General features: G+C 46.4%; 1 protein-coding gene across 1 annotated transcript; it reads left to right on the top strand.

Annotated features, from left to right (window-relative positions):
* Positions 1 to 5929: 5929 nt before the first annotated feature.
* Positions 5930 to 13889, top strand: LOC134199100 (serine/arginine repetitive matrix protein 1-like). The gene is made up of 3 exons (XM_062669248.1): positions 5930 to 7417; positions 7502 to 7672; positions 13815 to 13889. Exons 1-3 carry the CDS (start codon positions 5930 to 5932, stop codon positions 13887 to 13889), a joined length of 1734 nt encoding a protein of 577 aa, XP_062525232.1.
* The last annotated feature ends 314 nt before the right edge of the window (positions 13890 to 14203 follow it).

Genomic DNA, 14203 nt, shown 5'->3' with positions numbered 1-14203 from the left:
AGTAGAATGTTTAATAGGAACAAATTAAATGAAGAATGATTTTATATTGTATACCTGCTTAATTATACCTAAGATATAAAAACAAGCGCTTCTAGACCCGGACTATCAAAATATAGCTACAACAAAATTTTGGACTTCGCCTCGGAAGAGAACGAGTAACCGGTGATAAAGTACCCAGGATTAATAACTACTACACCATTAAAGGCAATCCTTTACTTCAGATTGATTAAGATATTATATTGTTACGCGCTGGGGTTCGGTATAAATTAAACTTCCACCGAATTACAAATTAAAACTCTATTTAACATTTAGAACACTTACTGAACACTTAACAATTTGTAATTCACTTCTTCCGCTTTGCTTCAGGTGATCCGTTCGCTGTTTCGCATTAAGTAGATCCGATTACCAACTGCCTTCGTGTCATCTCTGCAACGCTTATAAAATCGATACGACATCCCTAGAATTATCGAGAGCATCGTAGATAAGGCCCAGTCGTTTCGATACGTGTTTCCGCTATTTGATAATAGATGGCATTGCACTTCTCGAGCGTTCTCGATTTTACTAGCTCTTTTGATATTCGTTTCTGCTATTCGACGATAGATGGCGTTACCCTTACAGGCTTAACTATATATTTTTTTAATTGTTGTAGATTGCCAGACGAATGAAGTCTCTATGGAGGCCTAATGTAGAGGATGCCTAAAGTTTTCGTATCGAGTGAGGTGACTTCGTGATGTAATGTTATTTATGTTCCAAAAAAATATCAAATTTTGTTATAGATAGATACTTTATTACGAAACTAGCCTCTGAGGGAACAGCGTGTACAAACGGTTACGAGAGGCGTATAATATATTTGAATTGTAAATGTCTGATTCGTCTTATACCTCAAGATAAGGAGGTATCGTAAAACTCTATTGGCACGGGACTGCGGCGTTGCGTCGAATATTTTCTCAGTGGTTCCTCCACTTCACGACGGCTTTTTATGTAGGCTGTTTTATTTAATTATTGTTTTACAAATGGCACGTTTATTTTTGGTTTCTGGAATATTCATTTCCGTTGAACTAGTTGTATTGTGGGTCCGCACGTGTGGGTACCACTACCCTGCTTATTTCTGTCGTGAAGCAGTAATGCGTTTCGGTTTGAAGGGTGAGGCTGTCGTACTGTAAAAACGGAGACCTTGGAACTTAGATCTCAAGATGGGTGGCGGCATTTACGTTGTAGGAGTCTATGGGCTCCAGTAAACAGTTTACATAAGGTGGGCCGTGAGATCATCCACCCATATAAGCAATAAAAAATAAAAATAGCAAAAGCCTATAGATAGCCCCTAAAACGACCGTAACTGTTGGTCACAAGGAATCGATTCTATTTCTTCGTCTAGTTAGTCCACAAAAAGCTGTGTAAAAGCTATGCTAAACGAACCATGTATGTGGGCGTATAAGCCGAGTGCAAATTCGTGTACCGTGATAGGACCTAGACGCTTCGAATGATCACGTCTTTAACGTTTGGCCCGTGTTGCGTCAGTTGTTGGTTTTCATTGCGATCGCGCTCACAGTGGACGGGCTTAGTGAAATACTTGTGCCCAATGCTCGAGCGTCATCAAGAAAAACATTACTTACAGTCAATTGAATTACATCTTTATGATTCAAAAAACATGACGCTTTTTCGTATGTACAATACTGTGTTGATCGTTTTTGAATCAGTCGCCTACAAGCTACATGCATAATCCTAAGGATTGCTATGATCACGTGCTCACCGAGTTTCTCGCCGGATCTTCTCAATGGGTCGTGTTTCTGTGAAGCACTGCTCTTGCTTAGAATTAGCAACGTCATCAGATTTGAGCCCTGTGAGCTCAACTACTTGTTAGGGTCACGCCGAAAAGGTCCCTCAAAACCATCAGCTTAAGTAGGTACACAAAAAAAAACTCATTGTAAGTCTAAAATTGGCATCACAAGCTACGACGCGCTGTGGAGCTCCGATTGTACTCGGCTCGTCTAGTTTTGTTTGGGTTCCTGAAGGCCTTTCCGGCTTCACAAGGACGGGTCGAGCTCAACGGAAGAAGAGTGGTATTAAAGACGCACCTCTATATTATTATTGTTTGCACGTGCACCTGGAAGAACAGCAATGAATCCCAAGCCCATTGGAATACAAAGAATGCGTGCACACTCATGATAATCACGCTAATAATAGAGCGCATTAGAGACAATAGTGAAATGGTAATAAGCTCACCCTCAAAAAGAGCATCGTAAGTTAAGAATTTCGTTCTTAACGAGGTCTCACGGCTGCACACGTTTTTTTTTTGTTTATTGTTATATTATTTGTGATTGTTTATCAAAGAGGTTTAGTATTTTGCGAAATAACCAAAGAGTTTGGAAAAGCTCTTTATATACGCGATATATGTTCCGTAAATATGCCGTGAATACAGAAACCGTGGATATGAAATGGTAATTGACATACATATTATATTAAAGGGGTTATAGGGAATTATAGGGATACTTCTTAGCGACAAATTAAAAACACACTTTAGGCGCAGTTGCAATAAGGTCTATGTTACCTTTTTATTAGTCCATTTCACGACGTGCTTACAAAGGATACTCGGTTTCATATCTAGATATTGGAATTTTTTATCAATGTAATATTATATCGATTAGGTACACAATCATTAAATCTTTATTGGCGAATATAGGATTTGGGTCGTATTTTTTTAATCCACAAATAGTGAAAACGCAAATGAAGGAAGAGCGAAAAATATGTATTAAGAAAAACCTTTATTATTTTAAACTCTTTAGTTATTAAAAAATATTTTTCTTCAGTATCATGGAGTGAAGTCTGTCATTCAGTAAAAAGAGAGTTTAGTTTTTTTTAGTTTATCTATATATTAATACGTGAAGTAAAAACTTTGTATCCCTTTTTACGAAAATTGCGCGGACGGAGAAATATGAAATTTTCCACACTTATAGAGAATATAGAGAAGAAGTGCACAATGCTAATATTTTTTTAAAATAATGCATAAAAGATACATTAAATCAAAAAGAAAACATTACACACACTACATACCATGTATTTGACGCACACACGCATGCATACTATTCATTGTCAAACTTTTGTTCTTGACGTCTGTTGTCAAATTGAGAATAGATTAAATATTGTTTGTCTTTGTTAATATTTTTATAGTATAGTCTTGGTGAAATTTGTGATTATAGAAGTATAAAATACAATCATAATAGTGTACAAACTTACAATTTCAATTAATTATAGTCGAATTTCGACTACTGCGGGACCTCTAGTTAATACTGTTTACTGTTTAACTTTCAATATTAATTTTAAAAAAGATTAAGGGCTTTAAGACTTGTTTTTTTATTTATATCACAGAAAACGCAATTAAGTCTTTTGTTGTTTATTCATATGAAGTATTCCAAATGCAATATATGCTTAAAAAATATTATGACAATAACATCCTGCTCTTTAGCAGATCATCCTTGTGAGAAATTATCGTCATTTAAATATTAAATTCCTTTCGCGTTCTAATAAATATTTAACACTTTGATCAAAGTGAAATTTATATTATCATTAAAGACAAATATCAGATACTTTATATTGCTTATATTTTATCATCTGACCTACATGCTAAAATAAAAATAAGTAGAAAGAATTTTACGTCTAGAATTGAATATACGTGACATTAAGAATGAAAATATCATACTATGTATTTTCTTAAGTTTTCAAGAGTTTTCAAACATGTCTGAATAAACTTTTACTGTTCCATACGAGTATATATTATTATAAAATAAAATATATTTATAATTCAACTTTTTTTTGTGTATTTGAGTAAACTGGTGAGTTTACTGGTTGTAGGACCTCTTGTGAGTCCGCGCGGGTAGATACCACCGCCCTGCCTATTTCTGTCGTGAAGCAGTAATGCGTTTCGGTTTGAAGGGTGGAGCAGCCGTTGTAACTATATTGAGATCTTAGAACTTATATCTCAAGGTGGGTGGCGCATTTACGTTGTAGATGTCCATGGGCTCCAGTAACCACTTAACATCAGGCGGGCTGTGAGCGTCCACCCACCTAAGCAATAAAAATAAAATAAAATAAAAAACGGGTTTACGGGCCTACCAGATCTAGAGTTACAATATTTTTTATTCTTTTTCAACGTTTAGTACTTACCTTATATGTATGTGCGGTGGGCCCTTATATGTATAGTACCGCTCTAACTCTTTTTATAGGTATAAGCGAAAACGACTATGATACCAGAGTATGAGCAGAAGTGTTCTCTGAGTGTTGTACCACATTATTTTGGTCTCCAACTTTAATTTAGTGGTATTGGTGTGCTTTCACATCAGACGATTGAGTGTCACAATCCTATCGCGAATTGTTTATAATATTGTGATTAAGGTGCAGGGTGTGGACGTGACAGTATGAGGGGGCATTGTCCCCAGTATTTTCAATGAACCTGTTGTTTGTACCTATTCTTTTAGTAGTTTTTTATTACTGGCGGCCCGGAGGCCTCCTCAGTTTCACCAGGACAGTTGGGCGAGAAAAGGCTCAGCCAGGAGGGGTGGGATTTGCTAACAGCAAGTCCGGGCGCCTCCAAAGGAGACCTAACAACTCAAGGGCAGCTGCTTCGTGAATGAATCTACTACCGGATCGAAGTCGCGACCCGCTGAGAAGATCCCGCGACTCAGTGGACTGATGCTTACTTAGGTTAGGTTGTACGTCGAACTCTTTGCCGAGTTCGACGAGTATGGTTACTGGTGTCCCTAAGTCTGCTCCTAGTGTTGTAGTTGAAGGCGTATAACGCAAGGGTTATTTAATCTGATGGATTCGTAAGGACATGTGCACCTATTTTGACCTCGCGCTTACGAAAAGGGCACTAGAGTAATGATTGCAAACTGCCGCTATATGGGCTAAAGACTCCTTCGATTGAATCCATCTCTCAGGATGGGTGGCATCATTTACAATTTTATTTCTATCTAGGTGGGTCGAAAACTGGTCTAACTGTCAAAAAATGAAATTAAAAATGGATTATAATATTTCCCGGTTTGACGGCGGTCATATTTGTTTAGTCCTTGAATTTTTCTACAAAATACTACGTTAATATTTAGCAATCTTTGAATTTTATTATAGACTAGGAACACCCCCACCGAATGCAGTTCCGCCTTGTCGTGGCGGTGGGGCTTAAGCGTGCGTCCCTAAAATCGCGTGCAGAGGAATCTGTGTGGGACGCCGCGACAAAGAGAACTGCACCCAGCTCTCCTCGGACGCCTCTGCATTCTGTGGGGGCTACCTTAAGAGAGAGCGAGGGACCCTCTCCACGCCCTTTGCACTGGCAAAGGGTGCCATTCTGGGGATGAGGGATTGGCTCTCGGGAGCCTGATGAGCCAGTGGCACTTTTGTGTCTTCCGGCTGCGGGTTGCCATGTCCCCGGCTTCGGCTACAGGGGAAAGCCTTCCAGATATGGGAGGTACCGGTTCGCCGGCGTGGCTCCGCACCGCGTTGTGGGCGATGGATAGGCTCCGGCCACCGTCGGCCAAACCGTAAACCCCAGTCATGGGGAACGGGGGCTTCTGCCTTTACTGGTCGAAGCCGCGAGGATGCAAACCTCTTCAAAAATGCCCCAATCCCAAGCTCGACACCCGGCGATGGGATGTATGGCTGGAGGGTTTCCAGTCCCGAGGGTGTCGTAGATCCCAGGGGACCAAACCCCTGGTTAATAAAAAAGGAATTCATAGACATGATGGACAATTGTGCAAAGTTAGTACCCCAGGAGGGTACCGCCCGCGAGTCGGGCGGAGAATCCCTCCGTGCTTCCACCTCAGTGGAAGCACGCTGCCCCACGTATTCTGGGGGGGGCAACAATTGTCAGGATGAAGGAGGCTGTGCGACGGGCAGCGGAATTCCCGTCGAACCGAGGCGCTCCCCGATCGCCGGCTCGATGCGCTCTGCGCTCGCCAGCGACTCGGGTGCAATCAACCCCACCAGACCATCGGTGGGGAAAAAGAGGGGGCGAAGAAAAACCCCATTGCCATCTTCAAATGACGGCAGCGCGTCATCCTCCGGCACTGAGGTGCCGGAAAAGACGATGGCCATCGAGGAGGTGACTCCGGTGGTTTCGGGGTCTGCTGCTGCGTCGGAAGACGCGATGCCTGCTCCCCAGTGGGCACCAGTAAGGAGGAGGGGCGCGGTGTCACCGGCGACGTCGGTGGAGTCGATGTCGACGTCGGCTGCGTCCCTGGCTAGCGGGGACGAGACGTTCCGGGACCTCGACCTTGCGCTTGTTAATTTGGGTAAGCTGCTGTCGACTGTGGCTGCCAAGGGCGCCGAGCCAGGCAGCAGTTACCGGAAAAGACTCCGGGAGGCAGCCGCCATGGTTAAAACGAGGCTGATCCCCACCATGTCCAAGCTCCATGACTTGGTAGCGAGCCGAGAGGTGGAGAGCAAAGGTCACGTCTCTCAGTTTGACTCCAGAGAGAGTCACATCCCGGGAGACACCCCGGCATTGCGGGGAGGGACTCCCCTGTTGCCGAGGCCCGCGCTGCCATGCCCTGGGCCCCCCGCGGGGGCGATGGATACTACTGTGCACTTGCGGTCCGCGATGAGTGCGGTGGCACCCATGCCAGAGCCCACCTCCGAGGCCCCTGTTTCGCTGGCGCCTACTCCTGCGATCCCTCGCCCTCCACGAAGGGTTGAGCTAAGGCCTGCGCCACCTCCGCGGATATCGGCCGCCCCTGCATCTGCACGTAGAGGAAAGCTAAACCCTACGCCAGCGCGGGCTGAGGACATCCGTTCGCCACTGGCGAGGATGGTGGATGAGTGGCCAGCGCTACCGCGGCCCAGGCCTGCAGAGCCGCCTCTTTCGCCCTCACGTGCTGCGGGGTCACAGAGGCCATACAACATGGCTGCTGGGACGGAAGAAGTAGACCACTCCCTCCCAAGCAGAGAGGAAATGGTGGCCTGCATTTCGCGGGCGGTGGCGGTTGAGGTTGGCAAGCACTTTGCCAGCCTCGAGAAGATACTCCGCTCCTCCAATGGCTCCGGAGACTGTGTCCCGGCGTCAACAAACGCCGCCGTCCCGCGGGGCCAGGCCGCCCGGCCGACCTCCACCCCCACCTCATCCACAAGGTTGGCACGACGTGGAGGCCGCAATCAAAATAACAGGGGTACGGGTGCCCAAAATCCTGCCCTGAAATCCCAGCCCCGTCCCCTTCCTCCTCCCCCGTCAAGCATGGACGAGGGTTGGACGGAAGTGGTGAAGCGGGGCAAGAAAGGTAGGCAACAGACAGAGGCTCTGGCAGCTCCCAGAGGGGGTCGAGCGCTGACCGCTGCAGCCCGAAGCACAGAGCTGGTGGCCGTGGCTGCTCCTCGCGAGAGTCGAGCACCGGCCACCAACAAGAAGCAGAACGCCAAGAAGAAGAAGACGCGCGCAGCGCGGTCGGCTGCCGTCGTAGTGACGTTGCTGCCAGCCGCCGCCGAAAAGGGCCTCACCTATAATGAGGTGATGGCCCAGGCCGTCAACTTAGCAGAAATCGGGGCAGAGGAAGGCCTCCGCTTCCGGCATACCGCCAATGGAGCGAAGCTGCTGGAGTGTCCCGGTGCGGATAGTTCTGGTGTCGCAGACAGACTAGTGGCGACGCTCCGCGTGGCGCTGCCGGAGAATGAGGTGCGCGTGCACAGGCCGGTGAGGATGGCCGAGATCAGGATCACCGGCCTGGACGACTGCGCCACCAAGGAGGAGGTGGCAGCTGCGATAGCCGCCCAAGGTGGATGTGCCTTGGAGAGCGTGACCGTGGGCGAACTTCGCTCAGGATACTCCGGAGCTAGGTCAGCGTGGGCGCGCTGCCCTGTGGAGGCTGCCACTTCCTTGGCTACTCCTCCGCCGGGAAGGTCAATGGGGGATCCGGGGAGACTGCGCGTGGGCTGGATAGCGGCCCACGTGCGTCTCCAAGAACCACGTGCCTGGCGATGCCTCCGGTGCTTTAGCACCGGGCACGGCCTCGCTAGGTGCACCAGCTTAGTTGACCGCAGCGGTCTATGTTTCCGCTGCGGCCAACCGGGTCATAAAGCGGCGTCCTGCACGGCCGCCCCGCACTGCGCTCTGTGCGCTGCGGCTGGGCGTAGGGCAAACCACCGGGCGGGAGGCAAGGCTTGCTTCCCGTCCGGTGTTAATACTGAACGCAACCGGCGCCGAAAATCAAGGCGCCGGCAGAAGAGAAGGTTGGCCAGAGGAGCACTGGCCAATGTTGCAATCCCCGCTGCGGCGCCGGTGCCGGAGGGTGGGGGCAGCGGTGAAGAGGAGGGGGCGATGGATGTGGTTCAACAGTAATGGACCGCACCTATCGCTTCCTCCAAGGAAACCTGAACCACTCCGCCAGAGCTCAGGACATGCTGTCTCAGAGCATGGCGGAGTGGTCCATAGACGTGGCTGTGGTCGCCGAGCCGTACTTCGTTCCCCCGGCAAATGATTGCTGGTTCGGGGACGAAGGCGGCCTGGCGGCCATAGTCATAAGAAGAGACGCGACGATCCCCCCCTTGGCGATGGTGACCAGGGGCCAAGGGTTCGTCGCGGTGCAGCTGGAAGGGACCGTCGTGATCGGGGCGTACTTCTCTCCGAATAGGCCTACTGTCGAGTTCGGGCATTTCCTGGACGGGATCGGGGCGATTGCTCGCCGCCTCGCTCCTCGTCCAGTGATTCTCGCGGGGGACCTCAACGCGAAGTCTGTCGCATGGGGCTCCCCCCGCTCGGACGCTCGTGGTAGGCTGTTGGAGAGGTGGGCGAACGTGACCGGCCTCTATTTGTTGAATAGAGTACTCTATTTGTTGTACTGGTGGTCGCCCGAAATCGCGCAACTCCGCGTGGAGTGCGTTCGGGCAAGGCGCCAGTGCGCGAGGCATCGCCGCCGTCGCTTGCCGCGGCGCAACGATCCGGTGGCGTTCGCGGTGGTAGAGGCCCAGCTGTACGGCGCATTTCGCGTCGCACAGAGGGCGTTGCAGCTGGCCATCAGAAGAGCCAAGGACCAACACATGGAGAGTCTCCTGGAGACGCTGGATGAGGATCCGTGGGGGCGACCCTATCACATGGTGCGCAATAAAATGCGCCCATGGCCCCCCCCAATCACGGAGCGTCTCCAGCCTCAGCAGCTGCGGGACATCGTCTCGGCGCTGTTCCCGCAGGAGCAGGGGGGATTTGTCGCTCCCGCTATGGGCGCGCCGCCGGAATACGACGGCGACGCCCCTGCTGAGGTGCCCCATATAACAGGGGCGGAGCTCCGTGTGGCAGTACGCAAAATGTGCGCAAAGGACACTGCACCTGGCCCGGACGGCGTCCATGGCCGGGTTTGGGCCTTGGCTCTTGGTGCCCTAGGGGACCGACTCTTGAGGCTTTATAACTCCTGCCTCGAGTCGGGACGGTTTCCTTCATCGTGGAGGACGGGCAGACTTGTGCTATTGAGAAAGGAGGGGCGCCCGGCGGATACTGCCGCCGGGTACCGTCCCATCGTGTTGTTGGATGAGGTGGGCAAACTGCTGGAACGCATTCTGGCAGCCCGCATCATCCAGCATCTGATCGGGGTGGGACCCGATCTGTCGGCGGAGCAGTATGGCTTCCGAGAGGGCCGCTCAACGGTGGACGCGATCCTTCGCGTGCGGGCCCTCTCGGAGGAGGCCGTCTGTGGGGGTGGGGTGGCCTTGGCGGTGTCGCTCGACATCGCCAATGCGTTTAACACCCTGCCCTGGTCCGTGATAGGGGGGGCGCTGGAAAGACACGGAGTGCCCCTCTACCTTCGCCGGCTGGTCGGCTCCTACTTGGAGGACAGATCGGTCACGTGTACCGGACACGATGGGGTCGTACATCGGTTCCCGGTCGTGCGCGGTGTTCCACAGGGGTCGGTACTCGGCCCTCTTTTGTGGAATATCGGGTATGACTGGGTGCTGAGGGGTGCCCTCCTCCCGGGCCTAAGCGTAATATGTTACGCAGACGACACGCTGGTCGTGGCCCGGGGAGGGAGCTTTGCTGAGTCTGCTCGTCTTGCCACCGCTGGGGTAGCGCATGTCGTCGGCAAAATCAGGAGATTGGGCCTCGACGTGGCGCTCAGTAAATCCGAGGCCATGTGGTTCCACAGGCCCCGGAGAGTGCCACCTGTCGATGCCCATATGGCATCGAAATGGTCCGTAAAATAGTTTGGGCCATCAAAGAAAACATAGTAAATAATGCCCTATAATTTAAAACGTCACAAATCTAATTAAACTAGAGTCGACTATAATTAATTGGAATTGTAAGTTTGTACACTATTATGATTGTATTTTATACTTCTATTATCACAAATTTTGCCAAGACTACACTATAAAAATATTAACAAAGACAAACAATATTTAATCTATTCTCAATTTGACAGCAGACGTCAAGAACAAAAGCTTGACAATAAATAGTATGCATGCGTGTGTGCGTCAAATACATGGTATGTAGTGTGTGTAATGTTTTCTTTATTGATTTAATGTATCTTTTATGCATTATTTAAAAAAAAAATAGCATTGTGCACTTCTTCTCTATATTCTCTTTAAGTGTGGGAAATTTCATACTCCTCCGTCCGCGCAATTTTCGTAAAAAGGGATACAAAGTTTTTGCTTCACGTATTAATATATAGATAAGTAATTCTAGTATGTTAATTGAAACTCGAAGATATGAAAGTTTTTAACATTATGACGTCATTTCGCGAACGTGCTTGCGTCTCCCTAGCTAGGTTTAGATGAATGATTTAGTGGTATTAACCCTGATTGCGTCGCATAGCTACGGCTAGTTGGAACGGTGAATACATATTCGTATACCTATCAGTTCAATAAGCTGGTTAAATTTTGTTTGTTTCGATCGCTTTATAATAGCTTCACAGAGCGACTGATTTTGAAAAACATCAAACATTTTGTGGTGTTTAAGAACGCACCTTTTTATGATGCGTAAGTCGGAACGCACGAGAGGTGGAAAAAAAGAATATAGTCTGTGACACGGGACCTTTTTACCGCCGAAAATTTAAAACGTAAAAAAATATTTATTATGTGTTTAATATTAAGTAACTAATATAATATAATAACTTAGAATTGTTTATGCCACTACAACAATAAAATTTCTATTGTTCCAACTTTGGTGTTAATTACATAAAACACGACTTTACGGCGAAATAAAGAAGGGACTCTACATGAACTCCCTCAATTTCATTTACAAATCGTATCGCCATTAAGATGTATTTAAAAAATAACAAAATGTAACAAAATTCTTTAGTTTTTTTTATTACTTAGATGGGTAGACGAGCTCACAGCCCACCTGGTGTTAAGTGGTTACTGGAGCCCATAGACATCTACAACGTAAATGCGCCACCCACCTTGAGATATAAGTTCTAAGTCTTAGTGTAGTTACAACGGCTACCCCACTCTGCAAATCGAAACGCATCACTGCTTCACGGCAGAAATAGGCAGGGTGGTTATACCTACCCGTGCGGACTCACATGAGGTCCTACCACCAGTAAAATTATCTTTTTTTGTCTTTTATTCCCATTTCAATTTAACTAAATGTAGGTAATATATTATTCATTAAACTACCCGCGTTTCCAATCTGATTTAATTGTACAAGCCGTTTCCCTAAGAAATGTAGCGCATGTTTACACGGCCGAATCGATTTGATTCGTTTCGCATACGCCTAACGTGTTTACATGGGGCTTGATGCGGCTGTGGGGCCCAAGAGCCCGTGATTAATTCGCAAAATGTAGAAAACGACTCAGTTTTATGCGGAACCCTCTCCTCTAAGGCGTATGTAAGTTGGTTAATAATGTATATGTTTTTTTTTATTGCCCTTGTAGGCAGACGAGCATACGGTGGTGGTAGGACCTCTTGTGAGTCCGCACGGGTAGGTACCACCACCCCGCCTATTTCTGCCGTGAAGCAGTAATGCGTTTCGGTTTGAAGGGTGGGGTAGCCGTTGTAACTATACTGAGACCTTAGAACTTATATCTCAAGGTGGGTGGCGCATTTACATTGTAGATGTCTATGGGCTCCAGTAACCACTTAACACCAGGTGGGCTGTGAGCTCGTCCACCTACCTAAGCAATAAAAAAAAAAAATACGGTCCACCTGATGGTGAGTAGTTACCGTCGCCCATGGACTCCAGCAGTGCACAAGTCTCGTTTGAGTCTGGTTGGAACAGAATCTTTACATATACATTTAGTAATTGAAGATTTTTATAAACTCAACACTGACAACAACGGCATCACAAGAAGCCAATTGCGATACTGAAATATAGAACAATAAGACGAGACTCCAATAGAAGATGACCTCATCAGTCACACGTGTAATAAGTGAATTTATTACAAACATCCATTCGCTTATTATCGAAAAGAACGTGCACTTAACCGTAAATATGTTTCATTCAAGCAAAACACACTCTTCACTTATAAATCATAATGAGTGTGTCTTTTATAGATTTGTCAACGTTTATCCCGGAGGCCTGCTGAATGATGGGCGCTCATTAGTGCGGAGACTACATCTTGAGGCCATTGAGGGCAGCTTTCGTACGCTTATTTGTCCTCGACGTTTGGTGATAAATGGGCAGTCCCAGTGTTAGAATTAACCAACGACATCGGAAATGCCCACAGTTCTGTATATATATACATATAGGTACATGGGAACATGGGAACATACGGATTGATATTTTCTTGGAGCGCTAGCCGAATTTGTCTTTTGACCAAAATGTTGTTTTTTTTATGGCTATAGGCAGACGAGCATACGGCCTATCTGGTGGTGAGTGGTTACCGTTGCTCATGGACGTTTGCAATGCCAGGAGCAAAGCCAAGCCGCTGCCTACCGCTTAATACTCTCCACAAGCCTCGTTTGAAGAAGGACATGTCATAGCGCTCGGGAAACACCGTGGAGCTCATTCCAAACCCGGATGGTACGTGGCAAAAAAAATCTCTGGAAACGCACTGTCGATGAACGCAGTGGCTCCAGGTAGTATGGATGAACTCTACTCCGATGGCGGGCGGTGCGATGGTTAAACGAGACGATGGTATCGTATAAGTACGAGTATGATGCAAAGAAAATACAACTTTATTCACAGCTAAATTAAAGTTATGAGTTGTATTTCTTGTTACAGTATAATAATTTTATGTAAAAGTATAAAAATTGGTTATCATAAATAAAATTTTTTTTGGTGGTAATTTGAAATTAATTGTAACTTGAAATTAAGATTATGTTCTCTGAATATACCTAATAATATTATCACAAGACAATGTGATTACATTATTTTTTAAATCATTTTAGGCGCTCTTGAATAGTTTTTTTTCTGATTCATTAAGCATTGTGGTGAATTGAGAAAATAATTTAATTAAATCTGAAAGTTATGATTTCGGTTAACAATTTAAATGAACAATAATCGCTATTTTTTCTGTTGCACAAAAATATGAACACGGATTGGGTATTTTTAAAACTGGCAAACTACTGCTATTCAATATTCACTGACAGCTGAATCTGTCAAAAAGTTTCTCTGTCAAACATGAACACATAATTTTTAGGTGGTAGGACCTCTACCGCACGGGTAGGTACCATCACCCCGCCTATTTCCGCCGTGAAGCAGTAATGCGTTTCGGTTTGAAGGGTGGGGTAGCTGTTGTAACTATACTGACACCTTAGAACTTATATCTGGTGGTGGGTGGCACATTTACGTTGTAGATGTCTATGGGCTTCAGTAACCACTTAACACCAGGTGGGCTGTGAGCTCGTCCATCCATTTAAGCAATAAAAAAAACAAAAAAAGTACTATTCTGTTGAAATCTGTTCGTCAGTTTCCCATAAAACCCATAAACGTCACTTGTTATGCCATTCAAAGTAGTCAGAAACATACGCACTGTGAACCATAAACCATTTTAATGCGAATAGCATACGTAATATAAATCCGTGCGTTTTCAAGCCTGTTCGAAAATATTTAGCGTTACGAGAATATTTCTTCAGTGGCATTTTCACCTTTAAACCTTTTCGTTTAGAACCTAATTTCCTTCGTACTTCAAGAACGAGTATTATATGAAAATCATTATGAGAATTTATCGATGTGATTTTTATATCGACTTATATGTATTCGCTTACAATTTATCGATTAGTCATTTCGAAAATTTCCGAGAGCAGCATGTACTTCCTTCGGGATTTTCTCGGAGATGAAATCCCGTCTTATCATCAG

Source organism: Bombyx mori, chromosome 6, assembly GCF_030269925.1.
Source record: "Bombyx mori chromosome 6, ASM3026992v2".
Classification (NCBI taxonomy): domain Eukaryota; kingdom Metazoa; phylum Arthropoda; class Insecta; order Lepidoptera; family Bombycidae; genus Bombyx; species Bombyx mori.
This window is presented reverse-complemented; position numbering and strand designations above follow the sequence as displayed.

Bases quoted from the DNA above. Each gene is read 5' to 3' on its own strand.
- LOC134199100 (XM_062669248.1), top strand. From the start codon at position 5,930: ATGCGCTCTGCGCTCGCCAGCGACTCGGGTGCAATCAACCCCACCAGA. The intron at 7,418-7,501 runs GCAGCGCGGTCG...GTGATGGCCCAG, and splicing joins CCAAGAAGAAGAAGACGCGC to GCCGTCAACTTAGCAGAAAT. The intron at 7,673-13,814 runs GTGAGGATGGCC...TCTGTTCGTCAG, and splicing joins AGGTGCGCGTGCACAGGCCG to TTTCCCATAAAACCCATAAA.